General features: G+C 33.3%; 2 protein-coding genes across 16 annotated transcripts in view; both read right to left on the reverse strand.

Annotated features, from left to right (window-relative positions):
• Positions 1 to 1176: 1176 nt before the first annotated feature.
• LOC117100104 lies at positions 1177 to 9900 on the reverse strand. Of its 4 annotated transcripts, none has more exons than XM_033239657.1 (9): positions 9774 to 9900; positions 7826 to 7985; positions 7135 to 7252; positions 6163 to 6302; positions 5550 to 5636; positions 4875 to 5000; positions 3552 to 3852; positions 3174 to 3263; positions 1177 to 2749 (listed from the first exon to the last, which is right to left on the reverse strand). In XM_033239657.1, the coding sequence occupies exons 1-9, from the start codon at positions 9804 to 9806 to the stop codon at positions 2371 to 2373; spliced, it is 1434 nt and encodes a 477-aa protein (XP_033095548.1). In that variant the 5' UTR covers positions 9807 to 9900; the 3' UTR covers positions 1177 to 2370. The 4 variants fall into 4 exon arrangements, with proteins under 4 accessions (XP_033095548.1, XP_033095547.1, XP_033095546.1 ...); XM_033239656.1 differs by having other exon boundaries at positions 6163 to 6305; XM_033239655.1 differs by having other exon boundaries at positions 7817 to 7985.
• Positions 9901 to 11271: 1371 nt separating this feature from the next.
• LOC117100106 (MAP kinase-activating death domain protein-like) overlaps positions 11272 to 19825 on the reverse strand; it is a 64525-nt gene continuing 55971 nt past the window's right edge. For 10 of the 12 annotated variants that reach the window (XM_033239663.1, XM_033239664.1, XM_033239669.1 and 7 more), the window contains 8 exons: positions 19472 to 19623; positions 19135 to 19242; positions 18872 to 19036; positions 18460 to 18535; positions 18019 to 18125; positions 16546 to 16554; positions 14396 to 14465; positions 11272 to 13969 (listed from right to left, as the gene is read on the reverse strand). In XM_033239663.1, the coding sequence (XP_033095554.1) occupies positions 13788 to 13969; positions 14396 to 14465; positions 16546 to 16554; positions 18019 to 18125; positions 18460 to 18535; positions 18872 to 19036; positions 19135 to 19242; positions 19472 to 19623 (869 nt within the window). In that variant the 3' untranslated portion in view covers positions 11272 to 13787. The remainder of the gene's footprint in view (positions 13970 to 14395; positions 14466 to 16545; positions 16555 to 18018; positions 18126 to 18459; positions 18536 to 18871; positions 19037 to 19134; positions 19243 to 19471; positions 19624 to 19825) is intronic. The other 2 variants (XM_033239670.1, XM_033239660.1) reach the window with 1 other exon arrangement.

The raw sequence follows: 19825 nt of genomic DNA on the forward strand, positions 1-19825 counted from the left end.
ACTATCAAAATGCACGCCATCGTGTCGGGATTCAATATTTGGACATTAATTATGTCATCATCAGGAATTAATTATTCGTAGAGCCTTTTCAATGTTACTTTAGAATCACCGCAAATTGAGGGGTTTTCTGTTTAAAATTGTGCAATATTCCGCCAATATACTTCGTTCAATGGTCATTACACTTATTTTTTTTGTTGCTATTTCTATTATTTTTTGGTCTATTAATCAGTGCCAATGTCGTGTAATAAAGTAATAAAATACAAATGACTTTAGGAATTATTTAGTATATAATTGTTTCTAATGCGTATTATAATACTTTTTTACACTTATAAAACATATACAAAATAATTCCAAGTCATTAATTTTTCAGTGCCAGCGTCGTGTAATAAAATAATGAAATACAAATGACTTTAGGAATAATTATATAATTGTTTTTTAAGCATATAATACTTTAGAATCACCGCAAATTGTTTCCTGTTTAAGATTGTGCAATATTCCGCCTATATACTTCATTCAATGGTCATTCCACTTATTTTTTTTTTGCTACAGTACTTCTATTATTTTTTGGCCTATTAATCAGTGCCAATACAAATGACTTTAGGAATTATTATATAATTGTTTTTTAAGCGTATAATACTTTTTTACGCTTAAAAAACATTCAAAATAATTTCCAGTCATTTATTTTTTATTACTTTATTACACGACGACCGGCACTGATTAATAAATAATAGAAATAATGAATAATAGAAATAGCAAAAAAGTGGAATGGCCATTGAATGAAAGTATATAGGCTGAATTTTGCACAACAATTTTAAACTGGAAAAGTCTGCAGATTGATTGTCAAATGCTGACACCAGGGGCAGATTGAGGATGGTGAGGCAACAGAGTTTGGTGGGGGTGGGGGTGGGAGTGTGAGTGGGAGGTTCAAGTTTTTCATCAAATACCCTTTTTGTTTTATTGAAAAATCAGTTCTACAACATATACAATTTTTTTCCTCCGGAGCCTGGCCGTAAACATTTTTTAACAACATTCTCAAACATACGTCTGTTATAGCGACTTGCAATTTGTTGGCTGCACGAAATTGATGAGAAATGTAGAATCTACAAACACATTTCTAATCTCTCTCATAAACACACCCATGTACATTTAAATCATTCATTTGATTAACACTTGAACTCAAACTCATTATTGCACTATTGTGCCATTTATTTCCGAAAATGTTTATAAAAATACTTTTTGCATTTAAACATAGTACAATTACAAATAATATTATGAAACAATATTTAAAAACATGTTTGGCAAGAAACAACATCAAGCTACAGTAGGCCTACATCAAAAGTCTAAAATAGTATTATAAAACATTTATCATTATGATTATCTAAATCAACAAACAATTTTACTGTATTATAAAGCTTTGATGTATTTGGTATATTTAATTTCAAAATTAATTAAATCGATTGTCAAGTCATTTTGGATTTATCAATTGTTGTAGCACATGCAGTATATACAGATTTTTATAATTTATAACATTCATAAATTTAAAAAAAACTTGTATAGTATTAAATATATAATACAAATATTTTTAAAATAGTAAGTAAATAGTGTAATACTAACATGAGGAATTGGTAGATCAAGGTAAACAGTGCATTAATACAGAACTATAAAGACAATAATATTGTCATATTATGACTATTCATATTTTAAAATATATTATCATGGCAAATATGTTACGGCCTTAATACTGTACCCCATACTTTCATCCACATAATGTAGTGCAAGACTATACTGTACAAACTTCAACAACCAATGACAATTGAGCAGACAATTATATCTGGACGGAATGAACTTTGAATAGCATTTCAAGGAAATATCAAAGATCAAAGGAAAACAAAAAGAGCACAGTACACTTGTTGCGAGCGTCATACATGCTATGGGGACACCCGCTGTGTTCGGTTGTCAATTTTAGTTACCCAGTAAACCCTAGCACAGACGGCGATAGATTAATGTTACTATTTTTTAGAAACGAATGCGTTTTAATATATTATGTGGGAGCGAACTTCCACGAGACAACTCAACGCAGCAGGCTCACTTTATGACGATGATGGCAACTTACATCGTTAATAGGGAACGATGTATTTGCAAAGGGACTGTGCTCTCTTTACATTCTATACTCTTTGGTTAAAACAAGTCGGCACAGTTGACCAAGAGGGCCACAATATCAAAATTGGAGCCATAAAAAAGAAACATTTTTCTTGGATCAATCTTGGTACACAACAGTCTTTTATACTTGACTAATTGCATTCCATGCACATATTACTTGTACATAAATTAAAAATTAATTTTGGAAATGTTCATCACCATGCACAATAGTTAAACATCTTCAATTAAACGTGTTGGAGGACTGCTCCTCCAATTAATTTCAAATAACCTGAATGCCTTCACTAACATTATGAATGGTGTCAAGATGACCTTGATTATGTCTCCAATAGGTGTCATCACTGTTCTGGTTGCTATAGCAACATTGTAAACAAATGTTGAAAGTGGCTGTAGAATACTGTTGAAAAGGGCCGCTAAGATTGGTTTGAGTAGGTAATCTCCAAAAACATTAAAGATGCCAACAATTAATGTTTGGAGAATGTTAAATGCTACAAACCGCATGGTTTCAAGGAGAAGAATAAGTATAAAGTCAACTAGAATTCTGAAGGCAGCGAAGAACTCTTGGACACCTCGTCTAACAAGCGTTTCTGATCTGCAACAGAAATAAATTAAAAGAATTAAGCATACAATGATTTTTTTCAGTTACTAATATGTTTTAAATTTTTACAATTGTAACTTCTGTATATGCTTATTAAGTCTTTTATGGGTTGAACCTCTCTTTGGGAGTGTTCCTCTGTTATAAAGGAGTGAACCAATAATCTTATCTTATGGGATTTATCAACAGGGGCACAACAGTGTTATGCACAGAGAGCATGTGTACATTTATTAAGTTATTATGCCATTTGAAAAAAAAATGTTTAACCCTTGTTTTTTTTTTTTATTGAGCATTAAGTGAAGTGGGGGTGTGGATGTTCTTCCAGGATTGAACCAAGGATGTTGGAATTAGAATGAGGGCTCCTAACCACTATGTCAAAGCACAAGTAACAAAAATCAAATAAATTTAATGAATAACTTACTTGTCTGCAATCTTATCCATGTATATCTCCTGCCTCCCCTGTCTGGTATCATAATACTTTAGGCTGCCATGTTCATAATAGTATACATATCTATGTAAAGAAAATAAACAGGAAGAAACATTCCTTTCATTCATTCGCAAAACAAGGTATAATGGAAGTCTCGCCTCGTCATAAGGCAAAAATATTGTTTATAAAAAATGCTTAATTTTCAATATTGTGAGTGCTTCTGCATATTTTGCTAGGACACCTCACTTAGGGCAGCCCATCTCATCAAGATCTCTTATTGGTCATTCCATACAATTTTCATTTATTCATTAATTACAAAAAGATATATCTTGTAATGGTTTTATTAAAAACGGTAAATAAACTTGAACTTACCGAGTACTGGTCTGCTCATCATCTACTGATGAACTGGGGTAATCCTCGTCTGGTGTGGCCACTTGGAACATATCCACCATCTCTTGGTTCCCTTTTGCTGTGTTCCCTAGTGACACTGGTTCCCTCTGCAGATCTACATCAGATGCTGTCACTACAAGACCCGCTGTATGTTGTCTACTTTGGTGGGAAAGAGCTTCGCTACTGTGTGATGTCATCTTCTTTCCTTGTTTGTAGGCTTTCTTTGCCTTTGACATATTTGGTGTACTCTTGGTGGAAGTTGGTTGGCTGTGTCTAATATCACCTACAGTTTATAAAAGGAGAGCTTTTCAAAATACTTACAGAATCAACAAGTCAAAACGAAACAGAAGAAGACGTATTAGACCTCATATTATTAGTTTCAATCACTCTTGCTTTTTTAAACAAATACATTGCCAATACTTTGCCATTTCAACATTAACAGAAAATGAGATGTCCAACAGTAGACAAAAGAATGGAGAAATGAAAAGGACAATGGAAGGAAGAAATAGAATCCAAGAAAATTATCGTCACTTATTAAAATTACCAGATTTTATTATATATAAATCAGTGCAATATAACTGAACAATCATCAGAGCTAAAAGACATAATGCAAGTGTAAAAACCACTTTATTAATTGCATATTTACATATATAGCCATTTTATGTATTTTATACACATTTATGTTGTGATATGCATATTTATGAAATAAACATACTTACTTAATGCATGCACAGAGGATTTGAAAGAGGGGGATTCAAAATGTTTAAAAAAAAAAAAACCCAAAAAATGAAAGGGGGTCCGGGAGTCCTTGCCTGGGAAAATTTTGATTCCTAGATGGCCGGAAAGGAGCTTTCCCGACTTCTGAGGAGTCTTTTAATGACCTCTAAGTTCTTCAAAATTCAAGGTTTATCCCCCTCTTGAAAAAGGTAATTTTATCTAATTCTTTAGGCCTATACATAGAGAAAAAAAATCAAAGACATAGGCAATATATTATATTCCAACAATATTGAGTAGTTAGATATGTAGTCTTTCTTTCATGGATCGATGAACTGACAGGCCTAAGAATGCATTTTCGTACATAATATTATGATGTCGAACCAAAAACAGGGTGTATAATTTATTCAATTGAAGACTAGTTGGGCTAAGCCTTGTTTGTCTGATCTGCCAAAATATGCCTAGGTAGGTTAGCATGCATTTTGTAAGCCAGGACCCAGTAGTATTTTGTTACGTTTCTTCACAGACGGGAGTTCGTCTGAACCCCCTGGATTCGCCACTGATGCATATCTGTATTATCTTTTAACCCACCCTTTGGAACATCAAGGTGTGTTTTTGGTGCCTTCAATTGGCTTTTCTCCATTTCTGATCGAATCTCCGCCAACATTTTTTTCTCTTCATCAGAATCATCCCAGGATGGAGTGGTCTGATTTGTACCTGATGAAATGAAAATAAATTATAAGACATTAAACATTCCAACGTGAAAACATGGGATGAGATCATTAGGCCTATAGTCATTTCTTTACATATTTCTTATCTAAATTTGTTAATCTTTGTAGAAAGTTACAGTACTGTTCTTCCACTCAGTACTGTTTAAAAAACAAAGGCTTTAGAATAAAGATGTTAATAATCTTGAGGAAAAACTAATCCTGGTTTAATTTTAATTTTTTTCTTCTTTATAATGAGTATCCTGTTCAGTAGATATCTCCCACAGGACCCACTTATGCTTTAATGACTATATAATGACTGTTTTAGTCATCAGAATAAAAAAATCTTGCCGTCACAGGAATTGAACCCATGACTTTAGGGATGGGAAAGCAAGCATCTTAACCACCATCTGTTAACTCCACTGGTAAGATTTGAATCCAGGACCTTGGCACTGAAGTTTCAGCTCCACTACTACACAGTGATAATGATGAGTATATAAAGGAATAATCCAGCTATCCATGAATCCATCATGTATTACTACGGCAATGATAAACTTACTTTTCTGTTTAGGTGGGGCATCATATAATTGACCTTTCCTTGGCTTCCCAGATGCTTGAGTTGGTCGCTTGACTGAATCTCCTGCTCCTGAAATTAAACAAGCCTAATGTTACCTAATATTTAGGTAATTGTTTGAATGATTTAATATTTTCAGCAGGAAACGAGTTAAGTGTTTGATTTGTAATTCCAGTTCAATCCCAATATGCAGCATTATTAAAATTGAAAGTATGCAAAATTCATTATTGCACTCCCTAAGCACAATCCAATACCGACATAATACACAAGCCCATCATGCATCATCAAGATACAAGCATATACTTTTTATTTTTAGTGGGGGTGGGGGGAGGGAGAGGAGTATGAACCTCCAAGCTTCCCTCTAGATGTGCTACTGTTAATTAATGAATGATTTGGTATGAGATAGGTCTGCTGCTGAGTTAACTAATGCAATGAGGAATGCTATCCAGGGAACAGAGTACATTGCAAAACATGCATTTACTGTATTCAATTAAACATTTTATATTATTATGTCAACAAACTAAAAGCAAGCTCAAGAAATTAACTGTGGATTAATTCCATTCAGCTTTATTAGGTAATAAGTAATAAATATTGATACCTTTTACTTCTGCTTTGAAATCATATGGTGGTACTTCTTCCTTTGGTCGTCGTTTAATCGTTGACGAGATTGATTCATTTTCATCCGAGTCAAAACCATTATCTACAAAAACATTCACTGCTTTCTGGTTTTTGTTACTGCTACTGATGCAAAAGATAATAAAATAAGATTATATTAGAACACTATTCTTATTCTTAATTCTTAAGATGGACCTCATCGGAAATCAAATGTGCTTTATTTTCAAGAGCTATCTTGAGAAGACACAAGCACATGATGACAAAATCTTTTTACTATGATTTTGAGACTTTAGATAAGATGCTAATCAAATATAGTTAAGCCTGAAAAGCTATTTATCTACCTGTAGTTTTCAAAAATTAACAAAAGCCAATGTCTCTCAAAAACAGAAAGACCTTAGTATTTTGCGTCACCAGCGAGATTCCAGGGGTACAGGACCGCCCGTTAGGGAAGCAGCCTATTATTTCATAGGAGAATACAGTATTTTTACTGAGAGTGTCAATTTTAGGCATACAGAGGTGCCCATACTTTAAGATTGCTTAACTATGTTGGAGCTCGGGCTGGTTGTGAACACCTGTTGGGATCTTCTACCTCTCGTCTAGAACCATGGACCCCAATCAGAGACCCCTCGCCAGGGGACCTCTGGTGTGGCCACTGACTATAAATATTTATAACCATTGAAACACTTCTAACTTCCTGAATTCCACTTGGAGTAGAATTGAATAGTTTAGTGGTTTAGATGCTTGCCTTCTAATTCCAGTTTCCTGGGTTCAATTCCTGTAACAGCAGGACTTTTCTCACAGATAAAAATACCTCCACCACTCTCTACGCCTCATAAGAGACTGGGTTAATAAAAGCATTACGTTTAATTTTTTTAAGAGGGCCCCTGAATATCAGCTAACCTTCTACGACACCTCTATAAATATGGGTTTAAAAAAATCATTGAACCACTCCTACCTTCTTGTACTGAGAGCTGGGGAGTTCCTGTATGATCGTCGTTCCTCCTGTACAGCTCGAGCTGTATCTATACTCTTTGAAGGTGTGGAGGATCTTTGGCTCACATTATTATTATAACCTAGAATAAAATTTAAATTGTTATGAACCATTTCATTCAACATGTATACTCTAAAATATACTGCTTGTGTTGAGCTAAAGAACTTTATATTCATTACCTTATAATATATTTAAGTTATAATCTTTTAAAAGTCATAAATTTCATTGATGTACTCCTTGTATTCTTAAAATGGGAGTACTGTAAAATGCCTACATATCAAAATTTAATTAGTTGTTTTGACCTGTGTCTTATTGTAAATTTATATCTTGTTGCTAATCGTTTATGACGTCCCTTTATGTGAATTTTTTATCCACTTCACTGTATGCTTCATTTCCAGCCAATTACACAAAGTGGTTCTTAGCATTGTTTTGGACAATTTCATTATAGTTTTATTATTATTATTATTATTATTATTATTATTATTATTATTGTTATTTTTTATTGTTATTATTATTATTGTTATTATTATTATTATCTAACCAATGCATCTAATATTTTTTTATATTTATGATTTTGATGATGAATAAGGATATAAATGATGATGATAATAAGAACAAGAATTAAAAACAAATTATGTAGGCCTACTTTTATTACTTTTGTGGTTTGGTGATGTATGTTTCTTGGTATTATACTTGAAGCTGCTTTCCTCTTCTGAGCTTATCTGTGGAAGATCATCCTCCTCCTGGTCTGTGCTATCCCAATTGCTCTCTGTCTCTGGTGACTGTGCTCTGTTCTTGCGCTCTTGTGCAGCTCTCTGAGGAGACCAGAAGTATCACAAAAAGCAATAATTACGCAGTTAGGTCTAGGCATACTATGTATGGGATTAGCCTATTCAGGTATTTGTTACACTTAGTGACATAACAATTCCCTGCCTGGCCTATTGCTTTATTTTAATCGCTGTGGCTAGATGTCTGGTACTGGATCTGTTGTCGTTCAGGTGTAAAGATCTAGCAGCGGATTTTGACCAACAGTAAAACATGTCTGTATGACGTACCCATGGTTCCCAACTGTTCCATGGATGATGCATGTGTAGCGATTTTTTGACCTTCTAGGGCCAAAGTCCACTGGCCTAAGTAAACCTGAAATAATACTTAGGCTAGTAGGGGCATGGGCTAGGCTATGTAGGCCTAAATACGAATGCGTGTAGGATAGGATCACTGAGGTGGTACGACTTGGAAGGAGAGTTTTCATTCTACATTTTTCAATTCATTATAATAATATGGTGAAAAACATTGATGTACTGTAGGGCCTACTGTACAATCAACATTGGATTTGATTAGAGACTTTTTGCGCTGCGTATTAATTGGGAGTATTACAGTTCGTGTAGGCCAGAATATGGAGAATGTTCATTTTTGAAGCCATAGTTTACAACAAACTATACTCTTCTTTTATTATGTTATTAAGTGAATCATCAAATAATCACAACAATAAAGAAAAGTGTCATTATTTTGTACTCATTGACATTTTAATCATGACATGATTATGTGTTAAAGGCTACAACATTCTGTACTGTATATATTTTAATAAGTAACGTATTCATTATTATAAAGTAAAAAATATTTAATTCAACTAAAACAAAAATAGGCTGTCAAAAACATAATAAAAAATTTTTTTAATCTACAAAACCACTACTACTAAGATGTGTAGGCCTGCCTCCTGTGTGTTATTCATGTTCATTCACAGTTAATTTAAATCGTAAATAATTTAGTATTGACAGATCCTATGTCATCCGTTTGTAATGAAAGAAATATAAAATAAAAGTTAATTTCACATAAATTAATGGCCTGTGTCCATAGCAAAAATGTTCGTCAACTAAGTATAACTCAGCTGTTTAACTAGGGCCCAAGAAGACTGGCGAGAAACCAGCCCCAGAAGTACTCGTAGAGAGACCAGTGATTATAAATCAAATATCTATCTTACTGACATGACACTAAATATAAATATGGGCCTTCTCTGTTTAAATTCAGTATGCTCAAGAATTCTACAGAAGTAATTCTTAATAGCTTCTGAAGTTCATAGCTGCTGTACGTCATTAGGCCTATCCTTCGTACGTAAATATCGCTCGCTCAGTCAATAGCTTACCGGGTGTGATTAGTGCTGTGTACAGCAACCAGATTTTTGCCACTGGAGAGGAACGGATCCGGCACCAGATAATTTAGACTCGAGTGACAACGAATCCTGTACCGGACCTCTTGCCACAGCGTATTGACTTGTAATTTGCTATCAAATAGGCATCCTACTACTACTGCTGGATTATTTATTAGTAAAAGAGCCTCCGGGCACCTCTGGATTGAGAACATTACGTCACTGGCTAAGGCCTAGCCCTAAATTGACTCGTCCGAGAACGTCAATCAATCATCACTTTCTCAGGGAAAGACTGGTTACTAAGGACGCCACACAGTGTGGATGGAGTTTGGGCAGGCCTAGCCTCTAGCCAGGCATATAAGGAATAACTTAGCCTATATACACATTACTAAGGTAATTGTTTAAGATTGTATTTATATCATATTCTATTCTAATTGATAATAATATAAAATGTTACCATTTTTGCGGCATTTAGTTTGAAACCATCCATTTTATTTTCAGTCGCAGATCACTTCCGCTGCCATTGGTGTGATATATATCAAAGATACTAGAAATACAAGATAGAGTTCTCCACACAAAAAAAGTGTTCCACCGAAATGCATGGTGGGAATACGAAAAATGGGACGCCCCCTACAGCTGGATCTAAAAAAACTTGTGCCAAACTTTCGTTACCAAGTCGTCGCGTATTTTATTATCAATTCGCAAAGATACTAGATATAAACAAACTGGAATAGACACCCAGACAGTGATATCGGTGAATACATAACCTCCTTGGTGGCGGTAGAAATCGTTGCTATTATCCAAATAATACACAAAACAATTAAAGCATTATCATGAATCAGTAAAGAATGAAACAACAATACAGCACAGAATCGCATGGCCGGACGCACTCTTAGTGAAAAAGTTTTCCTCCATTAGTGAAAAGGAAGGGCGCCTTTTGCGTCTGGATATACTTAGCAACAGAAGGGCGCCCTGTACGTTGGGCACGAAGTATAGGAAACTTGCATGGTTAAAAAGAAGGGCGCCGCCTACGTTGGGCACGACTTCCGCCTCATTTTTACAATGCGAGAACTCTATCTTGTATTTCTAGTATCTTTGTATATATGTGAATGTGAAATCGGAAATCTATGGAACGCCGTTAATCTTCGGTTATGTGTGCAAAGTGTTTGCACACAACCGGAGATACTAACGGCGTTCCATAGAAAACGTGCTGTGTGCCGGTTGACCAATAAAGCGCCGAGCGTCTATTGCATCATCATGTGGCAAACCAGAAGCCAGGATTGACTCCACCAGGCTTTGCAAATCAGACAGGTATTGCAAAACATCATTTACATGGAAAAGATAATACCCTCGCTGGATTGATGTTGACGCACGTCCCATGGTTCCACTCGCTGCAGTAGTCTCATGGTTCCACTCGCTGCAGTAGTCTCATGAATCTCCCATCCCATATCTGGCGGCAGACACAATAGGCCTAAAATTTATATATATATATATATAAAATTTATATATATATATATAAATATATATATATAAATATTGTTTACATTGTGTCATGGTGCTACGCAGCTAACCTAATTTAAATATTATTTAATATGATTTCCAAGCTGCAACCTGTCAGTTTTTCTAGCTTAACTATAGCTCCACTATGTGTGAGCATTTCAGTTAGCTTTATGAGGAGGTGCCTGGGGTTAGATCTGCGCATACCTATGAGTCTCGGACTATCTATGGTGTGATACTTTCCTTAACAGCGAAAGGTTGCAGGTTCGAATCCCGCCAGAGACACCATTTTTTCATATAACTGAAAAAAGAAACTTCTAATTGAAGAGGGTATGCTGGATAATTTTAATAAAGTATATATATATATACAGTATATATAAAATTAAGGAACTTTTCGTTGAAGGGCTACATGCTACAGATGATTGCTGTGTACATACAAAGAAAAGAAATTTCAACACTTTTTTGTCTACGCATAGGTTCAATTTATTTACATATCAATATTAGCATAATTATCTAAAACAGAGCAACTCTAATATAATATACTATCAAATGAAGTATCATAGATGAACATAATAGAACATAAACAACTTAATAAATTTTAAAAAAAATTGTTCCATAAATATGGCATCTCGTCTACAAATTAGTTCATAACTAAAAATAAAATTAATTTTTAACCACTGAAAAAAATACTACATGTAAGTCAGTGCTATTTTTACATCAACTGAATGTTAACAAAGTAAAAAATAAAGTACTTCTAATACAAATATCAATATTATCTCCAGTTACATAAATTATAATTAAATCATTTTTTTTTCTTACAGATCTTACAAGTTTCACCAAGGAGTATATTATATTATATTCCTTGTTTCCATATCTTTACAATAGTTGTCATATTATTTGCTTTCGTTTTTCGTATCACTTCTTTCAAAATACTGAAGCATTTAAATATACCCATCATTTCTAACATCATAAATATCTAAATAAGTTATTTATGTATTCTATACATCATGTGGAACAGAATGATGAAATTATTCAGAATCATTCATAAATTACTATTAAATAAATTCTGAAGGTATTTACTATGAGATATTGCACAAAATAAATTTTGGGGAAATCGAATACATAGGTAAACTTTTGAATACATTAGATGAATTAAATTAATTGCAGTGGCTTGGGTAGTATTTTTAGAAACCTAAACACAGTTTAATCTTCGTTGGGAAGATGTTTCAGGGATATTATGAAAACTGAAGTTAAATTAACAACAATAATAGCCACAAATTGCTGGAAACCATGCAGTGTTCAGCCTGTGATTATATATTCATGTACAGTATATTTCTTCTTCTTTCTGTTTATGTTGCATTAATTCACTTGCAAAAAGGTTTTGAGCCAATTACTGCAAGGTGTGGGAAATCCGAAGGTCTTGTATTCCATAGTTAATTTCAACGCAATTTTTGGTGAAGTGTATGAGGCCATTTTGCCATGTGCTTTCTTCTGCTACACTGCCATATTATAATTATCGTTACTATTATCATTTACATTATGCCACAATTTATTTTGGAATGGTTGAAATTTGAAAGACTTTCAATGAAAGTGTGGAGTGAAGGTTAGGATAGAGATTCTTTACAATTGTTCCACCACCACTAGAACATACTTGCCATTGCACCATTTACATTATACGGAATTACTGGAATAACTATTTGTTTGTTGGCTGGGAATGCTAATGTTTGTCTGATATATCAATCCTTCAAATCTGGAATCTGCATCTGACAAAAGAATAGTATACTAAATATTAGATTACACCAATATGGGAATAACACCACAAACTCAATATGGTTCCCCCATATTTTGACTTAACCAATTACCTCTCCCATTCTCTCAAATCCCAGATGTTTCCAAGCCCTACTCCCCACCAAACCTTACACCCCACCCAAAACTGCTGATCAATAGAAAACATTGCATTACTTCTATGCCTGATTGCACATTATTAATGATGTTATTATTCATCAAGTCAACAGCAATTACCAATATATAACTTATCATGTATTTTATACCATTACACACTCACATGTATTACAAATACTTTTTGATCACTCAATAAAAATCAATTTCAAAATATAATATTTCAACAATATCTAATGCACCAGTCTCATTTAGATACATCATATGGTCACTCAGACCAACAGAGGAGGTTGTTGTTGTTTTACACTGCATGTTTTTGAATCACTAATCCAGCCTAATTTTGACACCATAATGCAGTACCATTTCAGCTAATTTTCTCATCTGCTATAATTTGCTTTGTTATCTGTTAAATATTATGCAAGTAAAGATATGTAGCATAGTTTAAAAGAAATAATTACTTTACTTGAGGTAAATTACTTTGAATAATATGGATTGAAGATAGAATATACAACAGTACTTGCTACAAGCCTCTGTATTTCTTGTTCCATATCAGCTTCGCAGTGTAATAAGCACATAACTATTGGTAGTTAGTCATGTGATTCAAATGATGGAGAAGCAAACCGAAAAACCCATTTTGACATGCATCTATATTCTATTGTATTGGAGAAATGTTTTTTCTGTGGTCTTTAGCCTTTGTCATGGTCCACTATGGTAATTGTATGGCCATGGCCCCCTATGGTAATTACATGGCCATGGTCCACTATGATATTCTACATGGTAATTGTTTGATCGAAGTCCACTATAATAATCCAATGGACCACTGCGGTAGTTACACAGCCATGGTCCACTATGGACATGGTCATGAACCAGTATGGTATTTTACATGGCCCTAGTCCACTATGGCAACAATATGATCATGGCACATTATGGAAATTACATAAGTCATTATTGTGATTACATGGCAATTTTCTACTATGGTGATAGCAGTCATGGTACACAAAGGCAAATACATGGCCTAGTCCACTCCTGTGATTACATGGTCATGATTCATTCCCCGAATAGATGGTCATGTCCATTATGGCGACTTCATGTACTCCAGCCTAGTGATGGCCATTTTCGCTTCATGCTCTTTGCGATTTGTACCGTCACCGCTTTTTGCTGCAGCTACATATGAGAACACGCACAACATAGCATAACCGATGTCGCTTGCCATTGAAGATCTAAATCGCCGTTTTATCAAGTTCTTGTTTGAAGAATCTACAATTATTCCGAACGAGAAGTAAAATAACAGTTTGATTATTTGTGTGAAAATTAACCAACACAGTAACTGAAAAGAAAGTTTAAACAAAAAAGTTTTTAAAGAAAATTAATCAAATTTTGCAATATATTCATAAATCTATACTGCTGAACTCCTTTCCTGAGTTATTATATTAATAATTAGACCATTAACACTAATATATTCCTACAGACTGATGGAGGTAGCCTATAAGATGTGAATAACTGTGGTGAAATACTGAATTTTAAAACAGGCCATTTATTATCTCAACAGAAAAATATACTGATCTTTAACATCAAGAGAAATCTATAGTTGGCTGAAGTAATATTATTTGATTTAAGAACAGACTGAGTGTTGCAATGGAGGTATACAGGTGGTATATTACAAGAAACCAGTTTGAAAATTACCAAATTCATGCAGAATAAACACATCATTCTTTGTCTTGTACTCTTTGATGTCCTTCAACTCAATAAAAGCCTGAAATAAAAAAAACCTTATTTAATTGATTCAATCAATAAACAATAATCAATCAAACCAATAATCAATTACATGGTGTCTCATGCAATCATTAAAAAATACTCCAAAAATAAATGCAAAATTACAATCAATCAATCAATACATTAATAACTGATCAGTCAGTTAATTAATAATACTTATAAGTAGTCAATCAATTAATTAAACATTCCTATAAATTTTGACTGATTATCAATTCAGATTACCCAATCAACATCCAAATAGAGAAATGATCCAAAGCATACATGAAGTATATGAATCCATATTAAAGGAAATGCCCATAATGCTTATGAATCTGTCAAATCATTAAATTGCATAAGCCAAATTATTAGAAAAATAATAATAATTTGATATGGAATAAATACTTTATATATAATAGTTTGTATTATTCTGACAAGCAATTATCTCTTGTTATCTAGCCAGGTAATACTTAACTGTATTTCTTAGAATACCGTAAGATGTGTGGAGATTACAGTATATTTATATTATTATTCAGTTTTATATAAATGAATTGTACCACAAAAAAAAAAAAAAACACTGTTACAGATATGTCAATTACTTGTTACATCAATAAGTATCACCTCAATGCTGACACATAGTCTAGTTCATACACCACCAACATTTAACATGGCCCAACATAAAGCTGATTCTACCAGAAATAAAACTTAAATCACTTTTAGGATATTTCTAAATAAACCACTTCGATAGGATGTATAGGTTTGGTGAGCTTGGAGTTGAGGTGTTAAGATTTGGAGTGTTTCATTATAGGGTATTTAAGTTCAGGTGCTTAGTTTGAGCTGTTTAGATTTTTGGTGTTTTATTTAGGCTTGTATATAAAAATAATAGGTTTAGTTGCTCTCCTCAACAGAAAATCTGGCTATTGTAGGATTGTAAGTTTAGGCTAAGGTATGAGAATATTAAGACAATATATGGTTGACTTGTACTGCGCATATTGAAGCACAATCAATTTCCCCCCTAAAAACTGCTCCCAGAGCAAAAAGGTTGTACATCGTTGGCAGATTGGCATTATTATGATTATTATAGCACTGGAGAAGAGTTAGTAATACACACCACCTCTAATTGCTACTGTGTGTCAGTTTTTACCACCAAAAAATAATCACAAAATATATCATAATTCCACACCAATCACTTTCACTAATACTATTTTCCCCATCATGCAATTTATGAAATCATATTCTCAATATAAAGAATACATAATATTTCAACATATCATTTGAATATTCAAGTGTTATAAAATATTCAATTTAAATTTACATATACTGTATTCATAATTAGATAATTTCAATAATCAGGTAATAATAACCTTGAAAACCAGTTTACCACTAATTATTTATAAATTTTGAATTTCAGAAACCTGTAGTCTTAAAAAAAATCACACATAATTTATACATTTCCTAAAACATTAGGCCACCTAAAAAAAACTAAAGAACATGTTTCACCTTCATTTTTTTTAGGAATTTTTTTAGGTGGGATACCCTCATAATGAAGATGGGACAGAGATGAAAACATTATTTTTTTCAAACTTGGCCGTATTTAAATATATTCATTATAATTTACCAGATAAATTGCATTACAAAGATGTTATGCCCATCCTTTTAAATATTCATGAAGGAAATTTACATAAAATGTTTGCTGTACTGTTACATAATTTTGAGCATGCAATGCTATATCAGTTTCACAACAGCAGATTTTGGCACTGCTTAATAAAACTGATTTAATTTATCTACCAGTAAATTACAGAAAGATTAGGAACATTTCCCCACACAAGACAACAACAAAGCAACCCAAACAAAGAAATAATGAAAAACATATACTTAAAATACAAAATTAATAAAAAATAAAAATATAAAATAACGAAATGTTTCAAAAATTCACGGAACAAAACAGATGCTAGCTGCCAACTAAGGTTTAGCTTGATACACTAGGTTTGAACATAAATAACAGGCACATCAATTGCTAATTGGAGGGAAGATTAAGGCGGCTAAAGTTTGCAATATAAAACGGTTTTTAATATAGAATATACCTCTTTATCCTGCCATGCACATTGCAATGTGAGAAAAAAAAAGAAAAACGAAATGTGAAAAGTTAATGCTGTGCCAAGTCATTGCAACTTGACCTTTTTTACAACCTCATCTTGACTGCAACTTCATTTGTATATTTTACACCTGTAAAAACATGCATGTAAATTTATTTTTGTGCTTAATTAGCATAACTATTCATTGAATCTTTTAGAGGTAAAATATTATTACAGAATCATGTGCTTTACAATACTAAGTGTGATTTGTTTGTTTTAGTGGTCACACATGTGTTGTGTTTTCATGTTGATTGTTTGTTGTGCGTTTCTGTTCACATATGTTGATCATCTGTTGTTGGTTCATGTAGATCATCTTCCACAGTATTATCATTAAGCTTTCTGCTTTGCATAATGTGTGTATGATAAACAAAAGATAAAACACAGGTAGCACTGTTTGTATTAACTGCAAGTTAATAATATACCAACTGTATACATTAACCATCATCTGTACTACTTCACTCCTCTCAACAAGGAAGTTCAAACTGAGAGGATACACTCTTTGTGAGATCTTTGACTTTCTATTCCAATTGTATCTGTGCTGGACTTTAAAAGCTTTCTAAAACCAGAAATATTCAATTTTATAAACAGAAAGTGTTGAAAACTAGCGAAACTTCTACAGTAAATTTGAATGAAATGAAAATAAGAAAAAAAACCTCTAAATTACAGCACAGGTTTAAATAATTATACAAAAATAAACTTCATAAATTATCCTACAGTTAAATTTTAGTATGTCCATACTAGAAGACAGCATATATGTACACTTTTTCATATTATTTATAGTGAAACTTTAAACCAAGGTGCTCACAAAATAGCTTATTATGTGAAAACAAAAACAATGCAGTCTCTTGTGGTCAGGAATGTTTAAATCCCTACTTTTAAAGTAGGCATATTCAGTGGTGAACAGATATCCAGTAGGATTTAAATCTGGCTTTAAAACAACCACAATGTATATTGAAAGTCAGGATTATAATTTGAGACAGAAAGTGATAATCTAAAAAATGGTGCTGTAGCTTGATGCTTACCTTGCATTCCAATGTCCTTGGTTCAAATCCTTTTAGCCACTAGGAGTTTTCTTACAAATAAAAAGCAACTCCACTCCCTTAGTCTCGTAACGAGACTTAGTTCACAGAGCAGCAGAGGGCTTCTGAATAGTAAGTGACCTTCTGGTCTTAGTTGGTAGGGTTACCTTCTATGAATATGGCCAAGCTAGGTGTGACCACAGCAAAAATGGCTACTAATCAGGATTAGAGCGTAAAATAGCTTTTGGCATTAAGTAGCATGCAATCTTCACACCTATAAACAACTTATTTTCATGCCAAAAGGGGATAAAAAAAATATAAATCAAATCACATTACACATGTGAAAGAAGGAATGTTCTACTTCTGTATAATGGTTTTAGTGTGTTTAATTCACATAACTAACCTTGGAGTGAGAGAACTTGAGACCGATGCCTTCCATCGTCACATGAAGTAGACCACCCTCTCCAGTTTTCAAGTCTTGAATGGGAAATTCCCCACCGAGCTCAGGCTCTAATGAAAGAGATTTATTATAGAAATATTCATATTATATGTAAATAATCAATACAAATAATAAAGTTATGGTGACATAGCCGGGCTAAGAAAAGCTCCCAACACCTTCTTCAACAACTGTAGAGACGGTGAAGAAGCTCCAACTTCGAAGATACCAGAATGTTAGAGGGAGAAATAGTTATGTATGTAGTATGTATACAAGGAGGAAAAAGACATTGATGATGAAAATCAGATGACAGATTCAGTAATACTGAAATTACATTACAGTAATATTTATTATACATCATAAGTTATACATATTCATGAGTTGAATTTATGAATATTCACATCCTACCTCCTGACATGCCATTCTTTAGCTTACTGGCTGCCTTCTCCATACTTTCTTTGATGCAGTTGTACAGCTCCTTGCACTTGGGAAAGAGTGAGAATAACAAACATTATTATTTACATTTTAATATAAATACATATAAATATAGATAATAGCAATATTGCAATATAATACAAATAGTACAGATGATGGTAGTAAAAGTAATATAAATTATAAGACAGTTTCTATTAATTTATTTCATATAAAAAACATTTTATGACAGTTAAACCAGTCATAGACAAAATGTAGGTATAAATTTTTATAGTTTATTAAAATTTCATCAAAAAACATGAACAGTATAATAAAAATAACTAGTAATATCAACAAAAATGAATTTGAAACAAAATATTCTAAAAAAAACCCCCAATATAACATATACCTTCTTGGTGTAGAACTTGTCAAGTCGGGTCTCTCCGTGAACTTGCCTACCAAGACAGAGTACTTTAGTTTTGGGACAAAATGTCATGTTGATCAGTCGCTCGTACCAACAGCGGTCGCAGATCGCACCATTGCCGCTTCGGATAATTACACAATCATCACACACCTGTAAGATAAAAATATAATTTAAAAATTAAGTCAGAGTGTAATAAATTTGGAAGTTTCCAGATATGAATTCAGTCTGACAATGTATTTGAACATTACCTCCATGAAGAGAACGTCTCCTTTGTTGTCGCTCCCAGCGTGTACAACGAACGAATGTTTCCGCATCTGCCGGCTACCCGAAGGTTTTAGATCAATATCGTTACCATGCTGTCAATTTAAAAGTATTAAACAAATATAAGAATACTCAAAAACAAAATCGGTGTACAGTAGAACTCTCCTTTGGGTATCCTCTAAGGGGACATTAGCCACAAAAAGTGGGAGAAAGCATGTCTTAACACTGTTATCGGGATGTTTCTTTTGGTTCCAGAAGTTGCCTCCATTAATAGGGGTTCTACTGTACATAGTAACAGACATTAGTATAAATAGAGGTACTTACAAGGTTATTGATATGATCCAGAAGATTATTAACAGCAGCACTATGCTTGAGTCCGATATGTGACTTGCCAAGCAGACGACGGACTTTCTTTTTCACATCTGGCTTCGGTACCTTCAGCATTACCATAAAAGCTATCATGTTGTACAAGGTGTCTGCACAGTAGAAATGCATTTTGTGTCAATATTCAATAATTGTTTCTATCATGTTCTACATGAACGAATGATAAAAAAATCAAGGATGAAAAAAACAAGTAAATGAATGTGTGAAGAGTGACACTGCTGCCTTCACACACTTTAGTTCTGTAACAGACGATTGTGGGAGCTTACAGCAATACAGAAAAAGAATAAGGGAATG

The sequence above is a fragment of the Anneissia japonica genome, unplaced genomic scaffold (assembly GCF_011630105.1).
Source record: "Anneissia japonica isolate Jap-2015-1 unplaced genomic scaffold, ASM1163010v1 scaffold241_len727266_cov204, whole genome shotgun sequence".
Taxonomy (NCBI): Eukaryota; Metazoa; Echinodermata; class Crinoidea; order Comatulida; family Comatulidae; genus Anneissia; species Anneissia japonica.